This window comes from Onychomys torridus, chromosome 1 (assembly GCF_903995425.1).
Source record: "Onychomys torridus chromosome 1, mOncTor1.1, whole genome shotgun sequence".
NCBI classification, from domain to species: Eukaryota; Metazoa; Chordata; class Mammalia; order Rodentia; family Cricetidae; genus Onychomys; species Onychomys torridus.
In genome coordinates this window covers 31,141,557-31,162,530 of record NC_050443.1, presented here as the reverse complement: position 1 = coordinate 31,162,530, position 20,974 = coordinate 31,141,557, and the positions used below count along the sequence as shown (strand labels likewise).

The 20,974-nt window shown below is 51.2% G+C and overlaps 1 protein-coding gene across 3 annotated transcripts; it reads right to left on the bottom strand.

Annotated features, from left to right (window-relative positions):
• Positions 1 to 659: 659 nt before the first annotated feature.
• On the bottom strand, positions 660 to 20,324 carry Odad1 (outer dynein arm docking complex subunit 1). Of its 3 annotated transcripts, XM_036175903.1 has the most exons (16): positions 20,187 to 20,324; positions 19,783 to 19,954; positions 19,589 to 19,677; positions 18,400 to 18,499; positions 17,855 to 18,044; positions 12,083 to 12,205; positions 11,773 to 11,886; positions 8,777 to 8,844; positions 7,488 to 7,675; positions 7,137 to 7,271; positions 6,555 to 6,637; positions 6,285 to 6,453; positions 2,041 to 2,204; positions 1,869 to 1,966; positions 1,549 to 1,627; positions 660 to 1,474 (listed from the first exon to the last, which is right to left on the bottom strand). In XM_036175903.1, exons 3-16 carry the CDS (start codon positions 19,653 to 19,655, stop codon positions 974 to 976), a joined length of 2,079 nt encoding a protein of 692 aa, XP_036031796.1. In that variant the 5' UTR covers positions 19,656 to 19,677; positions 19,783 to 19,954; positions 20,187 to 20,324; the 3' UTR covers positions 660 to 973. The 3 variants fall into 3 exon arrangements, with proteins under 3 accessions (XP_036031796.1, XP_036031795.1, XP_036031797.1); XM_036175902.1 differs by having other exon boundaries at positions 19,783 to 20,324; XM_036175904.1 differs by lacking the exon at positions 12,083 to 12,205 and having other exon boundaries at positions 19,783 to 20,324.
• Positions 20,325 to 20,974: the final 650 nt, after the last annotated feature.

The window sequence follows — 20,974 nt, the reverse complement described above, 5'->3', positions numbered from 1 at the left end:
AATGATGAATTTAATCTAGGTTTGGCTAGGTTAAATTTTGACAGAGCATTCAGGCATGGCTCTACTACAGGCAGAGTCATCCACTGTGTCCTAATGCCTTTCAGTTCAAAACTCAGCTCACTATGGCCCACTGCGGGGGGGGGGGGGGGGGGGGGGGGGGGGCAATAGTCAGGGCTGTCTGTAAAGTCCCATCCCCCATCCCCTGCCAAGGCCTGCTCTGCTGCAGATGTGCATAGTGAGACCACTGGGTCCACGTTAACCTCCAAGGGTTACTATCTGCTTTGCCATGTTTTCTTTCCAGGACCAAAACTCCAGATTGAAATGTTCTGTCAGCCTGGGACAAGAGCAGGATGTGGAAGAGAGGTCTTAACTCACCCACAGAGAAGCAAGAATATTGGAGCCAGAGAAAGTCTGGCTCCATAAGAGCCAGATGCAGGGGATGTTGGCTACTACAGATAACACAGCCTGTCTGGACTGATACAGATTCCAGCAGAGCCATAAACAGGGAAAAGACAGAAGACGGATGGGTGGGTGGGTGGGTGTAGCAATAGATGGATACAGGAATAGGTAGATCCAGGAATCGGCTCACAAATGTTTTTCCCTGAGCTGGAAACAGATGAAGCCATGTCTGAACACACCAGTAGGAACCAGTCTGGGGAAAAGGCTGGGCTCTGACCTTTATTTCCTATTGTTACAATTCACCTAGTCAATAGAGGGGAGTCCAGTTAGGAGACAGAGGCATCAGACGCAGGGAAGCTTGGGAAAGAGATTATTGGGGTAGAGACGGGAAGCATGGAGGAAGGGGGACAACAGAGTCCAAGCCAAGACACAGGGCCTAACAGTGAGCGGGAGATGGGAAAGAGATGGGGGGAACTCAAGAGGCCTGGGTAGAGGGATTGAAGAGTCTCTAGGGAGAAATGAGGCAAAGATTAGAACACCTGTCAAGCACTGAGGCGGGAAGGGACCTGCAGCCCTAGTTGAAACCCTTCGAGTCCTTGCTAGTGGAGGAGCTCGGCCTGGAGGCGGGGAGGGCACTGGATGCCTGGCCGCTGCTGGAGCTGGGGCCTCTACTCAGCTCCGATCCCATGCTTTGGCTCTGCATACCACCTCCTATGCTCTCGCGGCCTCGGCTGGTCTCCAGGTAGCCAGTGGACCCCAGGTAGCTGCTGGAGCTGGTGTGTTTGAAGCCCCCACGGCCTGACAGAGAGCCCCGACTAGACCCCAGTGCTCCACTGGCACTGGTAGAAGCCAAGGTCACAGGGCCTGCGGCCGAGCCAGAGTCACCAAAAGTGACATGGCTTGTGGAGCCGGTACCACGGCCTCTCTTGTGGCTCAGAATGGATTCGGGGACTGTGCTCGTCCTCCGGGGCATCCCCAGGGAGGGGCCTGACAGGGTCATCTGAGTATTGGAGAAAGTCAAGCTTGGGCTGCTGTCCAGCTTCCTCAAGGGCTCCTCCAGTTCCTGGAGCTCCACCTGGGGGTGGACAACATTAGGGTCCCCGACAGGTAGTACAAGTGCTTGTCCCAGCCCTGGTGCCCCACTCTCACCGACTTCACGACTTGACTCAGCAGCTCCTCCTTGCTCATAGGGTAGTCCTCTTTGACCACAAAACCTGGGGAGTCCTCCCTCGGTGGGAGAAGGGAAGAAAGTCCAATTCCATAGCTCTGCCTCACACACAGGTCCCAGTTGTCCTGGGCCTGTCCCCTCCCCTTGGAGTCCCAGCACCCCACTCTCCCACCTCCCTCCAAGTTCCCACTTCAGCCCTGTACCCCAGAAGGCCAAACCCACGAGCCATCCCCAAGCCCTCCGTCCCACCCCCTTTTGTCTGCCCCATGGAGTCAGTCTTCCTGCTCCGCCCAGGCCTCACAGGGTGTCAGGGGGCTGGACTGGGGTAGTCTTCTTTGGAGGGTCCTCTTGGTTCTGGCCCAGCGCCAGAAGGGCAGCGTCAGTCAAAGGGATATGGTTCTGAGAGTGTGGGAGTCTGGAGTTAGAGCAGGCCCAGCCAAGCTGGGCCACACACCCAAGTCCCTGCCACCCACCTGGACCTCAAGGAAGGCTTGCACTACAAGAAGCTGCACCAGCCGCTTCTCGATGGTACTCAGGAAGAGGCCCAGGTCCCTATCCCGAATGTAGGTCTTGACCCCAAGGAGATCCTTGATGACACTGCTGTCACACTTAGCCTTGTCGAAGAGAAGCTGGATATCTGGGATCAGAGAGGAACATGCCATCGGGTCACTCAGGAACCACAGCCTCTCTGGAAAGGCCAGGCTCAAAGACTGGTTGGGTCTGTCTGGCCCAGACAGTCAGGCAACCACACCCACCTAGCCTCAGAGCTCAAGAGGGTAAAGGAGATCTGATGAGACGCTGCCTTGGTGGCACACGTTGGCTGGGCACAAACCTATTTTCTGCCAACCCAACAATGCCTGGGCTCAGATCCCACTTGGAACACATGCGTCCCCGAAGACACCCCACTATGGCCCCTCACCCCAGGCCCTCTGGCTAACCGGCAGAAGTCCCACAGCTGAGTCCTGCATCCCCACACAGGTGATCCGTGAGCCTGTCACTCCGGCTGCTCTCCTTAAAAGCTTCATGCCATCTCTGGACATTCTTTAAACCTGTGTCTCGATTTCTGTTTTGTGTTTAACTTCCTCTAGGGGTCTTGGCTACTCTGCTAATAATAGCAAACCACCAGAAGTCACTTTACTGTCCCTTTGGAGCGAGAGGGTGATTCTGCAACAACCAGACCACTACAGGTGAATGTGTCCCTCTAGAGTCTCATGTTGGGAGTCTAAACCTCCCCAGTACCTCAGAAAAGCGTTTATTGGGATGAGACAAGGCCACTTGGAGCACAATAGCTCCTAACATACACAATAGGACAAGTGACATTATAAAGCAGAGAGGGAAACACACACATACACACATACTGTAACACACACGCTTGTACCTGTGCACACACATGTAAACCCACACATAAAAATAAGTAAAATAACCAGATGTGGTGGCGCACACTTTTAATCCCAGCACTCTGGAGGCAGAAACAGATAGATCTCTGTGAGTTCAAGGCCAGCCTGAACTACAAAGCGAGTTCCAGGGCAGCCAGGGCTGTTACACAGAGAAACCTTGTCTCAAGCCCTCTCCTCCCAAAAAAAAGTGAAACAAAGGGAAAGTATGGTGTAGACACACAGTGGGGTAAGTTGCAAGCCAAGGAAAGGAAGCTAGCCAGAGCCAAAAAGGCACACAGGAACAGACCCTTCCTCATAGCCCTCACTCAGAAGAACCAGGCCTTCTGGCCTCCAGCCTGGAAGATAAGGAATGTCTATGCTTGAAGCTACGCAGTCCTTGGTTTGGATGGACAACCCACAAGATAGTGTTCGTGCCAAGAAAAGGAATATTCAAACACCAAGACAAAGACAGTACTAAACATCCTACAATGTATTACACACTACTGTATTATGTTATTGCTGACACACTCCAAGATATTGACAAGTGAGAAGTCAAAAAAAAAAAAAATAGCACAGTAATTAGCGGGCTCTCAGCTCGTTAATGTAAAAATGAAAAGCCAACACTAAACTGTGGAAGTTTCTAGTGAGACTATGTGTGGACTTAACATGGTTATAGACATACGCTCTGCTATGAGCCACAGCAGGCTCCTGCCACTCCATCTTTACCCTAGGCCATCACCCTCTCTGACTCTCAAGAGAAGCCTCCAGAGACTCAGAAAGAGGAAGGTGCACACGTGAGGTCAGGGGAGCCCCTGCAGAGCTGCAGCTGGCTCAATTTCAGAGGGCTAGCATCTAGCTTTGATCTGCCTTTTTTTTTTTTTTTTTCAGAGCTGAGGACCGAACCCAGGGCCTTGCGCTTGCTAGGCAAGTGCTCTACCACTGAGCTAAATCCCCAACCCCTGATCTGCCTTTTGTCCGGTACCTCCTGTTTGAAGTCTGTTTTGTTTTGTTTTGTTTTGTTTTCCAGACAAGGTTTCTCTGTGTAGCTCTGTCCTGGAACTCACTCCGTAGCCCAGGCTGGCCTCGAACTCACAGAGATCCACCTGCCTCTGCCTACCAAGTGCTGGGATTAAAGATGTGCGCTACCACTGCCCGGCCTGTTTGAAGTCTTATCTGAGAGTTTCCTAGGGATTCAAAGCCTATGCAAACCTTGGATGGGGGACAACCCAGAAAACCATGGTATTTCTTAACTGAGAATTTGCATTTGGCATAGTCCCTTTGGAGGCTTAGATAAGAGGTTTTGGTGTATGGAAATTAACTTGCTAAAGGTGTGAATTCGATAACAATAAAAAAGCCCTTTGCTAAACTACAGTGAGTCAGCCCAGGAAAGGCTAATCAATCCCCCTGCATCTCGAAAGGCTAAAAATGTCATCCTTAGAATGCCTCTATTTTCTTTCCACAGACCCATGTGAACTCACACCCAACATATAACAGCATGTGGCACTGGGACCCAAAGACAATGTGGCTAGTCTCCTGAAGGCTTTCTCAGCTGCCCTGAAAACAAGAAAGGGGGCCAGGACCAGATAACGGCACCACACGTGACTTCCTCTGTGACAGACCCAGGCTCTAATATGAAAGTCAACCTCAAATAGGTGAAGCCTTCTTATCCCACAAAGCCACTAATTACAAAGAAAGCTGAGTACATCTTATCAAGTGTATGATAAATCTCACACAAGAAAGTGAGAGAGTGCCCAACCATATAAAAAAGTACTTCCAAAAGACTGGTGTCCAGAATCAATAAACAATCCCCAACAAACCTCAGAACAGGAAAAACCATCTAATTCACGGCAGGCCTGGAGACACCCACCAGTTATGAGCACTTGCTATTCTTGCAGAGGCTCTGGGTTCAGTTCCCAGCACTTACATGCTGGTTCACACCATCTGTAACTCCAGTACCAGGAGATTCAATGCCCTCTTCTGATGTCTGTGACACCACATGCATGTGGTGTACATACATAATTCATGTAGGCAAAACACTGTCACATAAAACATAGAAATCTAATTTTTAAAATGTTTAGCTATTTAAGTAAATAAGTAAGATACGGGCTGCAAGGTGGGTGAGTGGCTGAAGGCTCTTGCTGTCAAGCCTGACAACTTGAGTTTAATGCCAAGACCTGTCGGTAAAGGAGAGAACCAACTACTGCAAGCTGTCCTCTGACCGCCACATGTGTGCCATGGCACACTCGTGTGCATGCACAGACACACAAATTTTAACTTTAAAAATGCACAAAGCCGCTGAGCAGTGGTGGCCCACCCCTTTAACCCCAGCACTCGGGAGGCAGAGGCAGGCGGATCTCTGTGAGTTCGAGGCCAGCCTGGGCTACAGAGTGAGTTCCCAGGAAAAGCGTAAAGCTACACAGAGAAACTTTGTCTTGAAAAAACAAAAACAAAAACAAAAACAAACAAACAAACAAAAAGAACCCCAAAAACAACAAAATGCACAAAGCCAAACAGGAATTCACAGAGATCGCCATAGGGTGACACTATTATAAACACTCCCACACAGGAGTCAAGAGAGGCGTGCTGCAGACTTAGCAGAATGTGGTGGTGAGACGCTGGGCAGGGCCGTCTATAGCACACGTGTGCACAGGGAGGCACAAAAGGAGAAATTCTCGCGGCAGCCCACAGCTTTTCTTCTTCGTTTCTGGTTTTTCGAGACAGCCTTCTCTGTGGAACAACCCTGGCTGTCCTGGAACTCGCTTTGTAGACCAGGCTGGCCTGAAACTCACAAAGTTCCACCTGTCTCTGCCTCCTGGGTTTACAGGCGTGCACTACCACTGCCCGGCTGGCTGGTGGTCCATATCTTTAATCCCAGCATTTGGGAGGCAGAAGCAGGTGAACTTCTGAGTTTGAGGCCAGTGTGGTCTACATATATAGCGACTTCCAGATCATTCAGAGCTACATAATAGAGAAAGTGTACCCAAAAAGAACCCCAAACCAAAACAAAACAAAAAAACAAAAACAAACAAACAAACAAAAATCCTAAAGAAGGAAGAAAGAGAAAAGAAATTGCTCTGGAAAATTGTTTAGCATTTTCCAATAAATATAAAAGTTCCCTGGCCTATGCCCCAACAATCACACACCTGAACATTCATGAACAGACAGATGGATGAAAAGAATGGATAGATAGACAGATGCACCGCAGAAGGGCTGACAAAGGTATGAGGTGGACCAAGAAGCAAATGAAAAACAATGCCTCCTAGTGGCCAGCTCCCCCACAGGCTCACTGCATCCTTCCTAATGAAGAGACTGGCCGAGAGAGGGAAGCCTTGGGCACTTACCAGCCTTGAGCTTTTCCAGCTGAGCTCGGCGGGCCTGGAAGCGTGCCTCCAGCTCTTGGGACTCAGAGTGCACCTCGTCCACGTTCTGCTGTAACGCTTTGCACTGCTGCTCTTGCTGCTGGTGCCGGGAATCCTGACTGGCATGCTCACTGACTAAGACTTCCTGCATCTGCAGGGACAGGGGCAGCAGCTGGATCCACTCGAGGCCAGGGGAGAGGGTATGAGAGTTTGGGAGGTAGGGAGGGTGTGAGGAGGATGGGCCTGGATCACCTCTTTAATCTCTTCCTGAAGGTGGTGCAGCTCGGAGTTCTGCTCATTGACGAAGTTAAACTCAGCAAAGTTGCGTTCCTCCACTGGGGGAGTGCAGGGGGTCCAGAGGGATGGAATTAGAAACAGAGCAACCGCTAAGGGCTAAAAGATGACAGAAGCAAAGGCAGAAAAACAAAGACAGATAAAACAGGAACAGGTACAAACATAGGGATTCAGAAACTATCAGTCATAGCCAGACAGTGACCGCCACAGCCACGGAAGGGTACCAACACACGGAGAGAAACAGGGGTGCAGTAAAAGGAAACAATCCGCAGGGGGGGGGGGGGAGAGAGAGAGAGAGAGAGAGAGAGAGAGAGAGGACAGATGGGGAGAGAGGAAGCCCAAGAGAGACGGAAACATGTAGAAAGAGAGACGCAGACCCAAAGGAGGGACCCCTGAAGGAGAAAGACTAGGTAGGGACCCCACGCAGCAGAACGGAAACTGATGACAGGGTGGAGTCCCCCGGACAAGGCAAGGTGCACAGCGATGCAAGCAGTCCTGGGCAACCCCATCTCCTCGTCCACCCTGTGCCTGCCCACTTACGCTCCAGGTATTTCTCCACCAACAGGTCAGGGTCACTCTCGCCCATCAGCTGGGCCAGTTTACCCAGAGCGTCCTCATAACGCAGCACTAGCTTCTCTTGGGAGGTCTTTCGGAGTCCTTCCGCCACCTCCCAGGCTGTCGGGAACAGCGCCGTTGAGGATTCCAGGGTCCTGGACAACCCCGCCCTCCCCAACAGGCTCCGCCCACTCACCGGCTCCACTATCCTCTTCTTCCCACCAGGCTAGGTTCCTCCCTCCTCTGCCCCACCTTCTCCCAAAGGGCTTCGCCCTCTCTGAGGGCCTGGGGGTCATGCTGTAGGGGCCCTGGGTTAGGCACAAGCACTGGCCTCACCTCGCTGCTCTTGCTTCTGCACGACGTCAGGATCCGGCTGTCGGTCATGGTTCTTGAGCTTGAGGAATCGGTGCAGCTGCTCCACATGCGATATCTGTCGCTGCAAGATCTGTGCCTCTGTCTCACTCTGAGCCAGCTCCTTTTCTGCACGCTCCCGCAGCATGCCCATCTTGGTCTTGGCCTCTTCCCTGGGGGAGTAAAAACAGAAGATGGGCAGGTGATTGAGCTGGGGTCAGCCTGGGGACATGGGGCTGGCTTCACAAGGATGCGCACAAAAGGCAGAGAATGTTCTAGGCTGGAAGGGCTGGGTCAGAGTGGGACTAGATATGACAAGCGTGGTGGACACACAGGGGACACAGAAGCCAGGAATCATGTGACCAGTTACTCAGAAGGGCAAAGGATGTGATCAGGCCCTGCCAGAGATTATTCTCAGACTCAGAAAGGGCAGCCTGGGTAACACCAGAGTCTGGATGCTCTGTAGCTAGACATGGGTAAGGCTAGGCATTTAGGTCTTTTCCACACTCCAGCACACCCCATTAAGGCAGGAGGACTCTTGCTGATGCCCCTGCCCTGCTTGGCTGTGAATATGGGCCTAAAACTTTGATATCATCAGTGGCAAAGGGTCCCTGCCCTGGGCCATTCCAGGTCTGATCTCATCTTTGCCAACCTTGGGGGACTCCTCCCAGAGTCGCCCCTGAGGGCTAGTTTGAGCCATTCTCCTACATACATAGCCTCCCCTGACAATAGCAAGCCCCAGCCTCAAGGACCTCTTGACTGGTCAAGCCACACCTCCCTAGAACAGAAACCAGTCTGTCCCTCCACCCGACCTGACTGTCCACTGCAGGTAGCTAAATGAACTGGCCACTAGGCCATCGGGCAGAGAACGACCTAGCCAATCAGATTCCCTTCCTCAGAATTAGAACTGAGAGAGCAAAGCAAGATCAAGACTAAGGATAGGAGGACACCTAGACAGAAGGACAGAGGTCACAAGCCAGCCCAGGTGCAGAGAAGGCTGACTGTTTGCTCCCATAGCCACCACTACAGAGAACTGAACTGTTCACCATAGCCAGAGGCCTCCGGGTTCCCAGCGCCTGGTAATTAACCCTAAGTAAGTCTTCAGGCCTGAAGGTGTCACAGATGGAATTCCCCATTTACACACACCCAAGGAACAGGGTCTGGCAGAAGAGTTGGGGATATTTTTTGGGTTCTGCCCATCTTTGTGAAATTCCAGCCCTCCTGTCCCCCCCACCCCTACTGTCTCTGCTACCCAAGTGCCCCTAGGGGCTTACCTGGCGGTATAAGCAAAAGTAGAGGAGATGCTGAGACCTCTGACCATCTCCCGGAGCAGGTGGATCTCCTGTGGGGACACAGTAAGCTGACTTCCTCCAGCTTTCTTCCCACACCGAAGGCATAGGCGGGCAGTCCTGGGCCTACCACCGCAGACCTGCCTATGAGCAGCTGTCCAGGAAAGGGGTTTTTGTTTTTGTTTTTTTGAGATAGGGTCTCACTGGGTATCTCTGGCTGTCCTGAACCTATATAGACCAGACTGACCTTGAATCAGAAGATGGGGTTCCAAATGAGAGGAAAATCAGGAAGACAAATGGAACAAGTAACTGGAGCTCTCTTGGGGACCACTCACCCAGAAGAACCAGCCCAACTTGCCCTCAGTTTGGAAGCCTGCTTGGATGTTCTTACGATTCTGGGATTCGGTGTGATGTATCCACCAAGGGTCTTGGTCCCTCAGTGGCAAGACTGGGAAGTACTTGGACTTTTAAAAGGTAGGGCCTACTATAAGCTTGCTAAAGGCCCTGACCTCAGAAGAGACTGGGGTTGTTCCTCCAGGTCCAACCCTCTGTTATCCCTTGATTTGACATCTTCCTCATGCCTGTGTTCCACCCAAGATACTATCTGCCGTGATGTGGTGGACCAAGGCCCAAAATTAGTCTGTGCAGTCTGGGTTCTTCATCTCCAATACTAAATTAATCTCTTTGTTCGCTATCGTTCCTAGCCACAGAGATTTTGTTGTATTGACAGACTAACATACACTGTGACCCTATGGTCAGAGAAGTATGGTTCTAGATCCACAGAAGTAGCTGTGTGCCTTTAGTAAAAAGAAAGGAACAGCAGAGACATTACACATCCATCTACAGACACAGAGAAGCAAACACGGGTGTATATGGAGAAACACACACACACACACACACACACACACACACACACACACACACACTAATCTTTTCGAAAAGAAACCAGGGCTGGATAACCAGAAACTGAGGAAATAGATAAGGCAGGGTCACCAGATACGAGGTAGAAGAGGAAGATCTGTGCTGGTGTTTCCTGGGGTGATTTTTGGAGGTTTGGCTTTGTTTTATGGGGCTTGGGCATGAGCTACGGAGCCACATCTCAGTTCCTTTTATTCTGAGACAGGGCATAGATGTGTAGCCCAGACTGCCTTGCTGCCTCTGCAATTTGAAGACAAGTACATGAGGCTGTGCCAGCCCTTTTGGAACTGGGTTTTTTGTTTTTTGTTTCGTTGTTTTGTTTTTTTGGCTTGTTAGTGTTTTACAGATTTATAAGAGAAATTAAGTCAACAAAGACATGAGAGAACACTAAAAGGGAACAAGGCAGGGCTGCATCTCAGTGGTAGAGTCCAACCACCAAAACCACAGCAGATAAACTGATTACAAACGGAAATAAATGAACCTAACTGTGCTTCAGATGAAAAACAGAACCATGTAGAAGACTGAGAAACAAGAACTGGCTAGGTAGATTCTAAACACGATCTTCTGAACAGATGGACACACCCAAGCTCTTCTAGGGGATAGGAGAGACTGACAACAGGGGTAGACCACTCAGCAGGGCGGGGCTTGCCTACAGGGTGCTGACAGTCTGGTGTGTCCTGAGAACAGGAGCTGTGTGGAGGAAGGAGAGGAGGGGGCAAGGAAAACCCATGTCACAGTCACAGGGGCCACCAGACCTAAACATTGATTTCCAATGCCCGCTCACCACTAGAAATAAACAAACAAAACAAAGCAAACAAACAAAAAACACAAACAGGACTTTAGAGAGCTGGCTCAAGGATTGAGAGTTCAATTCCCAGCACCCACACTGGGCAATTTACAACCACCTGTAACTCCAGCACCAGAGGACCTCCTGTACACAGATACACATACACATAGTTAAATATTAAAAAACAAAATTTTTTCAAGAGGAAGAAAATGGGAACTTGTTGGAGAAATAGCAAAGTGTGGGGCTAGGGCAGAAAACGTAATGAGACACAGCACTTCCTCTGCCAGGAAGTAAAGACGCCCTCACAAGAGGAACGGAAAGGAGAGGGCAGGAGAGGGGTAGGAAGGGGCGGTGGAGATGCACCCAGAGGACCAGGTGTCGTAGTGACTGTGAACGTTCACCTTGAGCAGTGACAGTGCTCAACCTAGTGAGAAAGCAACTCTGGCCGGGCAGTGGAGACTGTCGAGGTGAGGACGCTAACTGTCACTGAGACCGTGCAGTGGGCTCTCCATGACACTTCTCATCGAAGGAGACTCCATTCTAGAGCATCTCTTTCTTAGCTGTGACACCTGAACAGCTTTTTCTTAACGTGCTGACCTCCAACAGAGTACTACGAAAAGCAGCTGGTCACCGCAGAACACAGCTGGCTCGGACATTTCCAAAAATACCAAGGTCGTGGAGCAGTGGGCAGGGGTGGGGGGTGGGGGAGAGAAAGGAGAGAGAGACTGGCCGAGGTAGAGACAGAGATTAAAGGGGAGAAACAAGGGCCAATCTTAGCCAGGTATGGAGAGCCAGCGCTAGGGAGGCTGAGGCAGAAGGGTTGCTGGGAGTTCAAGTCTAGCCTGGGCTACAAAGTAAGACTCTCAAGGAACCTGTACATATGCACACATATGTATACATACACATATCCAGGTGAAGGATATATAGGGGTTCTGTGTACAATTTTCACATTTTTTTGTAATTTTAAAGTTGTTTTGATGTAAACGTCTTATAAGAGGGGGTGGAGGGAGGAAGGAAGGAAAGAGGAAGGAAGAGGAGAGAGGGCAGGTTGGCTCTTCCAAGGGCTTGGAAGGTGCTAAGGGACATGAATAGCTTGGTTGTCCCAGATGGCAGAAGCGAGGATGCTGTGGCTGCATGAGCGTAAGAGGAGGTGAGATGTGCTCTTCCTTCTCTCTCCCTGCACTGAGCTGGACCTGGGCCCTAGGAGCTCTGCCTGTGGGCACAGAGCTGGAGCAGGGTGTCAGGCCGGGGGGGGGGGGCGGGCCCTGTGCCCCACCTTCTTCAGCTTGTGGTCCATGTTCAGGTATCGGCCCCTCTCGATGCGCAGCAAGTCCAGTTCCTCCCGAAGGGCTGCATTCTTCGCTAGCTGGATGTCAAAGTGACAGGTGACCTGCGGTGGGTGTTCGAGTACTTATGAGATCTGGTACCTGTCAGAGGGGGGGACCACCCTGTTCCCTCCAGGGGGACCTGAAACCTACCCACCCTAGGGTCCTTTGTTCTCCTAATGGGACCCCCGAGCCCACAGTGTCTGTCCTCCCGACAGACAGCAAGCCTGAGGCTCATCCTGGAGAGCCCGAGACACACACCCTGTCCAGCTGGTCTTCTAGGATCCTGATCCTTCTCTGTATCTTTGTCTTTTGAGCCGACAGGGCACTAGGAGCTGAGGCATCCTTACTCTGGGTGAGGATATTATTCTCCCACTCCTGGATCTGGAGAGAAGCAGCACCTTGTCACATGCCTGGGAGAGAGGCATCACTATCTGCCATCCTTGCAGCCACTGGACCCAAGTCTGGGCAACCATGAGGATTGTGACCCCAGATGAGCTGGCTCTAGGAGGTGGTGTTTTTATTTTTTGTTTAGTTCAATTCTAGTTTTGTTTTTGTTGTTTGTTTGTTTGTTTGTTTTGAGACAGAATCTCGCTGTATGTCCTTGGCTGGCCTGGAACCCACTATGAAGACCAACCAGGATAGCCTGGAACTCAGAGATTCACCTGCCTCTGCCTCTCCTGGTGTTTTTGAAGACAAGAGATGGAAGGGTTGCTTTGATGCTATCATGGTCCCCAGAAAGACAAGGATGTTGAAAGACTAAGGCAGCAGAAGCTGAGGTTACCCAGAGTCCGCAGCACCCCCAGCCAGATTCCCACATGACCTGTGTTTCTGCATGCATGTTATGTGTGGAGTTACTCAGCAGAGTGTAGACTGAATGGGCCACTTAGCACTGTGCTTCCCAGTTACTGTTAAAGGCTAGATAGTGTCCCCAGAAACTCCTATCAAATATCCTGACCCCCAGTACTTCAGAATGTGACCTAGGGACAAGTTACCAGCAAAGTGATACCAGGACAGCCAGAGCTACACAGTGAGAGCCTGAGGAGGCAGGGGATCGGCTCCTGCTGAGCCCTGGGGGAAACAACCCAGCTGGTACCTTGATCTTGGCCAGTGATCTCCAGAGCTAAGAATCAATTTCAAGGGATCACCCATGAGGAGCCCTTGTTCCAACAGCCTTGGTGAACATACACCTGCACCAGGACACCAACTCCAGACTCTCCCATGGACATGGAACATGTGTGAGGGCACATGGGCATAGGTCATACCCACACGGCCTAACAGATGCACCTAGTGGCTTGAAGATTTACCACAGGGTGGCAGTATTTACCTTTCAGCAAGATGGCATTCTCCCAACCAGTTTTCAGTAGCTACTATGATAAAAATGAAATAAAAACCCAAAAATGTTACCATTGGGGAAAACTGAGCAAAATGTACAGGAGGAATCTCTTCACCATTCTTAAAATGTCAAGTGAATCTATGACCATTCCAGTTAAATTTTCAATCACCACACTGGGCTTGACAATACATGCCTTTAATTCCAGCACTGAGTAGGCAGAGGCAGCTGGGTCTCTGCGAGGACAGCAAGGTCTACACAGTGAGACCAGGACAGCCAGAGCTATGTAATGAGACCCTGTCTCAAAAAAACAAACAAGCCGGGCCGTGGTGGCACACGCCTTTAATCCCAGCACTCGGGAGGCAGAGCCAGGCTGATCTCTGTGAGTTTGAGGCCAGCCTAGTCTACAGAGCGAGTTCCAGGACAGGCTCCAAAGCTACACAGAGAAACCCTGTCTTGAAAAACAAACAAACAAACAAACAAACAAGTCAGGTAGTGGTGGCCTGAACCTTTAATCTCAGCACTTGGGAGTTCAAGACCAGCCTGGTCTACAGAGTGAGTTCAGGGACAGCCAGGGCTACACAGAGAAACCCTGTCTTGGAAAAAAGCAAAAACAAAACAAGAAAATATTTTTTCAATAATACTTTTTGTTCACTTTCAATTCTGAGAGTTGAGTTCTATGCAATACAGAAGCAGATGCTCTGAGGGCCCTGGGTGTGGGTTGACCAGCAGGCCAACTCAGAACTCAAAGGAGGAGCAGAGCCAAATGAACACACCCTGATGGTGAGTTTCAAGGATCAAATATGTAGAGAACTGTCTCAGCAGTTAAGAGCACATGTTGCTCTTGGAGAGGACCAGTGATCAGTTCCAAGCATCCACTTGACATGATGCACAACTACCTATAACTCTAGCTCTAGGGGAATCTGGTGCCCCCTTCTGGACTCCACAGGTACCTCCATGTACATACACATGCATATGCTTCACACAGATACACATAAATAAAACATAAAAAGAAAGTTTGTTGTTGTTGTTTTCTAAACAGGGTTTCTCTGTGTAGCTTTGGAGCCTGTCCTGTAACCCAGGCTGGCCTTGAACTCACAAAGGGAAATCCACCTTCCTGTGCCTCCTGAGTGCTGGCACTAAAGGCATGTGTCACCACTGCCTGGCTACGAGAAATTTTAAAAAGAATGAACAGTTTTCAGTCTATGCATATTATTTTTACAAATGGCTCCTGACTTCTTCTGACACAAAGAGTGGGCTGCTTGAACTATGCTGACTAAAGTATATCCATGAAACATGCAGCACTGGGGTTCACTGGGACAAACAACTCCAGGCCCACAGGTTTGCCGCCAGGACTCTAAAGCAGAGTTAAACTGCTGCTGCTGTGCCAGCTGGCCACTCTTCCAAGTTCTCTATGTGCATGACTGTACCAGTCAGCTTCCATTACAACCAGTATGAAGAAGCACCTACATTGGTAAGAGAAAAGGCTTGCATGGCTCACAGATCTAGGAGTTGCAGCCCTAGATAGGTGTTCCCCTTGCTTTGGATGCCTGGAGAAGGCCCTAGATAGGCAAGGTAGAGTGCCAGAATCAGAACAAAACCCATCTACAAGGAGCCAGGATGCAGATCAGAGACAGGGTCCCACTGCTCCCTTCAAGGGCACCTCCCCAGTAACCTAAGGACCTTTCATGAAGCCTCAACCTTTTTTTTTTTAAATTTTTTGATTCTTTGTGAATTTCATATCATGCACCCCAATCCCATTCATCTCCCCATCCCTCTGTATCTGCCCTTTGCCCTTGAAACCTCCCGCACAGAAAATAAAAGTAATAAAAAATTAAAAATGCAAATTAAGGGGAAAAGAATCTCACAGTGGAAGCTGCTGTGTGTCACGGTGTATCGACCAGTCTACACTTTCGCCCAAACAGCTTTACTTGCAAGTGCTCATTGCAGTGGGTCATTGGTCTGGCTCAAGGCCTCTGGCTTCTGCTTCACTATCAATACTGAAATCACTGGGACTCCTCTCAGACATCCTGTTGTTGCCCTGTGTCATGGAGATCCTGCCGCTTTGGTTCTGCAGGGCCAGCCCCTTCACATGCTCCAGCAGTTCTTAGATGGGTGGGCCAACTCAGAGTCCTGGATCTGGGCCTGGGTGGTAGCTGAGTTGGTCAGCCCGCCCCATCTCCTATGCCTGTGCCAGCAGGGCCAGCTGTCTTGCTTGGCGGAGGTGAGGGGCGGGGGCCAGTTCATCTGCTCTCACACCCTCAGGGCCAGCTCATCTGTGCCCACACCACCAGGGCCAGCTCTATTGTCCTGCCCATGTGAGGTGTGGGGCCTACTCTCCCGAGTGCTGGTGAGAGGCAGGGGAAGCCCCCTCTCTTAAGCATCTGGAAATTGTCCTTTGGGTATCTATCCAAACTTAAACTGCATCAGTATCATATTGATATCATAGTTCTGGGTCACCAGGCTTAGGATCTCCCAAAGCTTTGACCCAGGCATCGGCCAAGTGTGATATCTCCTGACTTTCATCAAATAACTGCTGGCAGATGTCTTAGTTAAGATTTCTATTATTGGGTTGGGGATTTAGCTCAGTGGTAGAGCGCTTGCCTAGCAAGCGTAAGGCCCTGGGTTTGATCCTCAGCTCAAAAAAAAAAAAAAAAAAAAGATTTCTATTACTGTAATAGAACACCATGAACAAGAAGCAACTTGGAAAGAAAAGGGTTTATTTTAGCTTACACATCCTGAACACAGTCCATCATGAAAGGAAATCAGAGAAGGAACCTGGCTTTCTCACAGCATCCTCAGCCTGATTTCTAACAGCACCCAGGAATACCTTAAGGAGGCATTTTCTCAATCAAGATTCCCTTTTTCCAAATGTGTTTAGCTTGTGACAGTTGACATAAAACTAGTCGTTGGCACAGCAGCTCAGCACTGGGAGAGAAGCCCCTCTGCCTCCCCTGCCATATGGCTCTCTACAGCACGGCATGGCAGCTCTTTAGTGCTGGTGGATGGCTTCCCTTCAGTCGGCAGTCTACTAAAGTGGGGTCTTACTGATGTGACCCAACCAAGGGAGTGATCAGCTGGACCACCTTCATACCATTCACCAAGGCCAGGCCAGGAGCATCAGCAGGATGACAGCCAAGCTGCAGTTCAAGGCTTTGAACCCCCAGAGCTATTTCTCACCATGACTCTGACTTCCAGAGGTTTATCTCAGAATTAAAAACAGACAACCGGGCGGTGGTGGTGCACGCCTATAATCCCAGCACTCGGGAGGCAGAGGCAGGCGGACATTTGTGAGTTTGAGGCCAGCCTGGGCTACCAAGCAAGATCCAGGAAAGGCGCAAAGCTACACAGAGAAACCCTGTCTCAAAAAACAAACAAACAGACAGACAGACAGACGAACAGACAAACAAACAAACAAAACCTTACTGAGGGGGCTGGAGAGCCGGCTCAGTGGTTAAGAGCTCTGGTAGCTCTTCCAGAGAACCAGTGTTCAATTCCCAGCACCCACATGGCAGCTCACAACTGTCTGTCTGTACCTCCCGTTCCAGGGTTTGACACCTCACACAGACATACATGCAGGTAAACAAAACAAAACAAAAAAAAAAACACCAGTGAGGACAGGCAGTGGTGGCGCACACCTTTAATTCCAGCACTCAGGAGGCAGAGCCAGAAGGATCTCTGTGAGTTCGAGGCCAGACTGATCTACAGAGTGAGTTCCAGGACAGGCGCAAAGCTACACAGAGAAACCCTGTCTCAAAAAAACAAAAACAACAACAAGAACAACAAAAAACCCACCAGTGAACATAAAACAAATTTAAAAACTTACTGAGAAATTAAGAGCTCCAAGACAAAAATTAGGGCCCACTTGTTCAAAAAATGCTTCCCAGGGCCCAGAATGGTAGTCTATACCTTTAATCCCAACACTCAGAAGGCAAAGTCAGGCAAATCTCTATGAGTTCAAGGCTACCTGGTTTACATAATGAGTTATAAGACAGCCAAGATAACATAGTAAGACCTGTCTTTAAAAAAAAAAAAAAAAAAAAAGCCAGGTGTAATGGCACATACCTTTAATTCTAGCACTCAGGAGGCAGAGGCAAGAACATCTCTGATTTTGTAGCTAGCCTGTTCTACAGAGTGAGTTCCAGGACGGCCAGGGTTACACATAGAAACCCTGTCTTGAAAGAAAAACAAAACAAAACAAAAACTTCCCAAAGTTACAAAGCAGTATTTTCCAGTTGTTAAAAGTATTCAAAGTTAGCCTGGTGGTGGCGCACACCTTTAATCCCAGCACTCAGGAGTCAGAGGCAGGCTGATCTCTGTGAGTTCGAGGCCAGCCTGGTCTACAGAGTGAGTGCCAGGACAGGCACCAAAACTACACGGAGAAACCCTGTCTCGGGGGAAAAAAAGAGAGAGAGAGAGTATTCAAAGTTGCTTTTTCCAGCTAAAATTTAGAGTTTGGGAGATATTTTAGTATGCTTGGCACATTGCAGTGGGTGGGGTTCTCCTGTAGCCCGGACTGGCCTCGAACTTACAGCAACTTTCCTGCCTCGGTTTCCTGAGCGCTGGTTTTTACAAAAGTACAAAGCATCCTTAGCGCTGGGTGGAGGGTTTTGGTGGCTCCGTCTTTCAGGTAAGGTGGCTGCGGCTTAGAACCGTTACTACAGGGTCTGGTGGGGCGACAGCTGTCTAGGAGAACCCACCTGCTTGTCCAGTGCCCGGTTCTGCTCCTGCAGCTCCTCGGCTTCGACCTGCACCTGGGCCCTGCACTTGAGTAGGCGTTCCATGTCTTCCAAACGCTTGGTGTCTCTCGGTCGCTTGACCTGGCTCTGTGCCACGTTGATCTGCATCTGGAGCTTGGCGCGCAATGCCTCCAGCTGCCGAATCTCCTCGCTGTCCGGAGGAGCAGGAAGGAGGGTCCACACCAGCAAGCCAGCAGCACTCAACAACCACCTCCTGCCCGCTGCTCCGCTCACTGAGAGCCCCAACCCTCCTCCTGACCCCGTGCTTCTCCCAACCCCTTCCCCCTCTCATTCCTTCCCCTGCTCCTCCCCTGCCTTCTCCCTTCCCTAGCACCTGACTCTCCGGAGATTCTGCAGTTCTGGGACCCTGTGCCTCCTCCTGTCCCTACCCTCTATTTGACCACCACTCCCCTGCCCCTGCTCCTCCCCCGCCCCTGCGCTTCCCTCCCCCTCTTCCCTCCTCCTAGGGCACAGAAGTCCTTTTTCCGCTCTTCTCCCCAGCTCACAGTTGCTTGCTGATGCGCTGATGAACCTCCTTTCGGTACACCTGCCTTTCTCTCTCCATCACTTTGCATTGTCTTTGCAGGCGGTTGAGCTCCCAATCCACTGCGGGTGAGACCAGGCACAGGACCCAAAGGGGATCGAGACTGCCGCTCATCCCCAGAACCTAGGAATTCTGGTCCCTTCAGGGTCTTGCAAACTGCAACTGTACTGCAGGCCCAGCCCTGACATCCTTTGGGACTCCATCTCAGTCCCTGTGTCTCCCAGCCAAACTGACCTCCCTTATTTTCCTAACCCATCCTGGCTTGAGGATGTTCCTGAGAGGCCTGGTCTCTGGCACCTGGGACTAGAGAAAGTGGCTTTCTCTTAGCCTTCAGTGGGTGGCCCTCCCTCTCTCCAACTGTCCTCAGGGCTCATGCTTCATCTCACCCCAAGCCGCAGAACCTTCATCCGGCCTCCCGCTCATCTCCCTACAAAGTCCCCAAGGGCTTCCTACACCCAGAATGGACCCTTCCTTCTTAGATACTCAGCCTGGCATCCAAGCCCCACGGAACCTGCCCTACCCATCTCTTCAGTCTTTCCCACCAGCTTCCCACCTTTCCAGCCTCTCAACTGAGAACTGACCCAAACCAGTGTACACAAGACTGAGAACCCCTCTGCTCCTACCCTAGCCATATACTACATATACCTGCATACACTGTTCTCCGGGTGCTTTTTTTTTTTTTTTTTTCAGACAGGGTTTTACTATGTAGCCCTGGTTGACCTGAAATTCAAACTGCCTCTGCCTCTGCCTCCCCAGCTCTGGAATGAAAGGTGTGTGCCGCCACGCTGGTTCTTCTTTTTCTGATTTAAATTACACGTATGTGGTGAAAGCAGGGGCCAGGGGGAGTTAAGGAACCCACCAAGTGGATTTCTCAGGCTGTCAGGCTTGATGCCAAGAGCCTTTATTCCTTTATTCGCTGAACCATCTCACCGGTCCCCCGCTGACTACATCTGGATGTCCTTGGCCCCACTCAAACCTCTCCTGAAGTCGAAGGTCTTTCTGGCCACTCCACTGCCTGGTGTGGCCCCTCCACATGTCAGGAGCCCTCTCCCAGGAAAGGGAGCTCCTGAGAGGCCTCCCCAGCCCTGGCTCTGGAACTTGGAGAAGCTGAGAAAAGGAACTTCGGAGGAGAGGTGGAATCATGAATTTACCCGGTCCCTCCAGGAAGACCTCGCTTCCTTCTTCGGATATGCTCCTGGCTGACAGGCCCAAACGCATCCTGGCCACAGTGGAGGCGTTCCTGCAGGGGACACCAGAGCATGCAAGTCAGAGCCCAGGGCAGTCAACAGCATTGCGGCCTCTCTGGGCCTCGACTCTTCAGGGGCTGCACTGGGACATCGCTCACCCCAAACACACACGGTTTGGGTCCCGCGGCTTGGCTCTGACTCGGTCCGGGGGCGGCCCTCCGCACCTCCAAGCCCGGGCCCGCTGGGGACGGGGGCGACGCCTCGGCTCTACCACCTGCTCGGGTGCCTGACCTGTCCCAGCTGCTGCACCTCACTGTTGTGGTCTGGTTACTGGGGAGACAAGGGGCCAATGAAGCCTGAGGACAGCGGCAGGGGAGGTCTCCGTGGACTGAGGGGGATGCCCGCTTAGGGGCGAGGCCGGAGGCACCCGCAGGGGCGGTTCTAAGGCCCTAGAGCAGCGGTTCCCAACACGTGGATCCAGACCCATGAGCTGACGCCCCTTTCACAGGGTCGTCACAATAGCAGATATTTACATTACGATTCATAATAGTAGTAAAATTACAGTTAGGAAGTAGCAACGAAAATACATGGTTGGGGTCACCGCAATCTGAGGAACTGTATCACAGGGTCATAGCATTAGGAAAGTGGAGGATCACACTGCCCTAGGAGTCAGCTCCTACAAGGCGCAGAAGCTAGCGGAGAGGAGAGGGAGCCAGGGGTAGGAGGCGGGGCTATGGGAAGGGGAGGGACCGCGGTGCTGAGAAGAGGAACCGGAGGTCGTAAATGGCCAAGAGGAGGGGCTTGGATGCTGTAAGGGGCGGGGTCTGGGCGGGGTCTGGGTCCGGTGGAACTATGGAGCAGGCGCCCTGGCCGCTAGGGCCCGGGACTTTCAGTGGGAAGGCGGGGCTTTAGGTTTGGGGGCGGGCCTTACTATTTAAAGGGAGCGCAGGGAGGCGTGGGGGGTGGCTTGGACGTCTTGGAAGGGCAGGCTCTGGGGAGGTCAAAGTGGGATGCGTGGAGCTTGGACTCTGGGCAGCGTGTATCGGGGAGCAGAAACTGAAGGCGCCTGGAGAGAAACATTTAGAAGACTGGACATTGGGGCTAGGCAGAGTCCTTCAGTACCGGTCCAAGAAATGCGTGCCTTGGACTGGTTATTTGGGTAATTTATAGTTTGGAGGAATGCTCACCACTATCTCACTTCCTACACAGGCTCACTACGCACGCGCGACCAACGGTTTGCGGGCACGTAGGGCAGAGGCGGAAGTGAGAGTGGGCGGAGCCTCCAGCGGTCCTTTCCTCCAGCCAAGCGCTTCATCCCACGTGGTTCTTTAGCCAGAGCGGTGGGGCCGC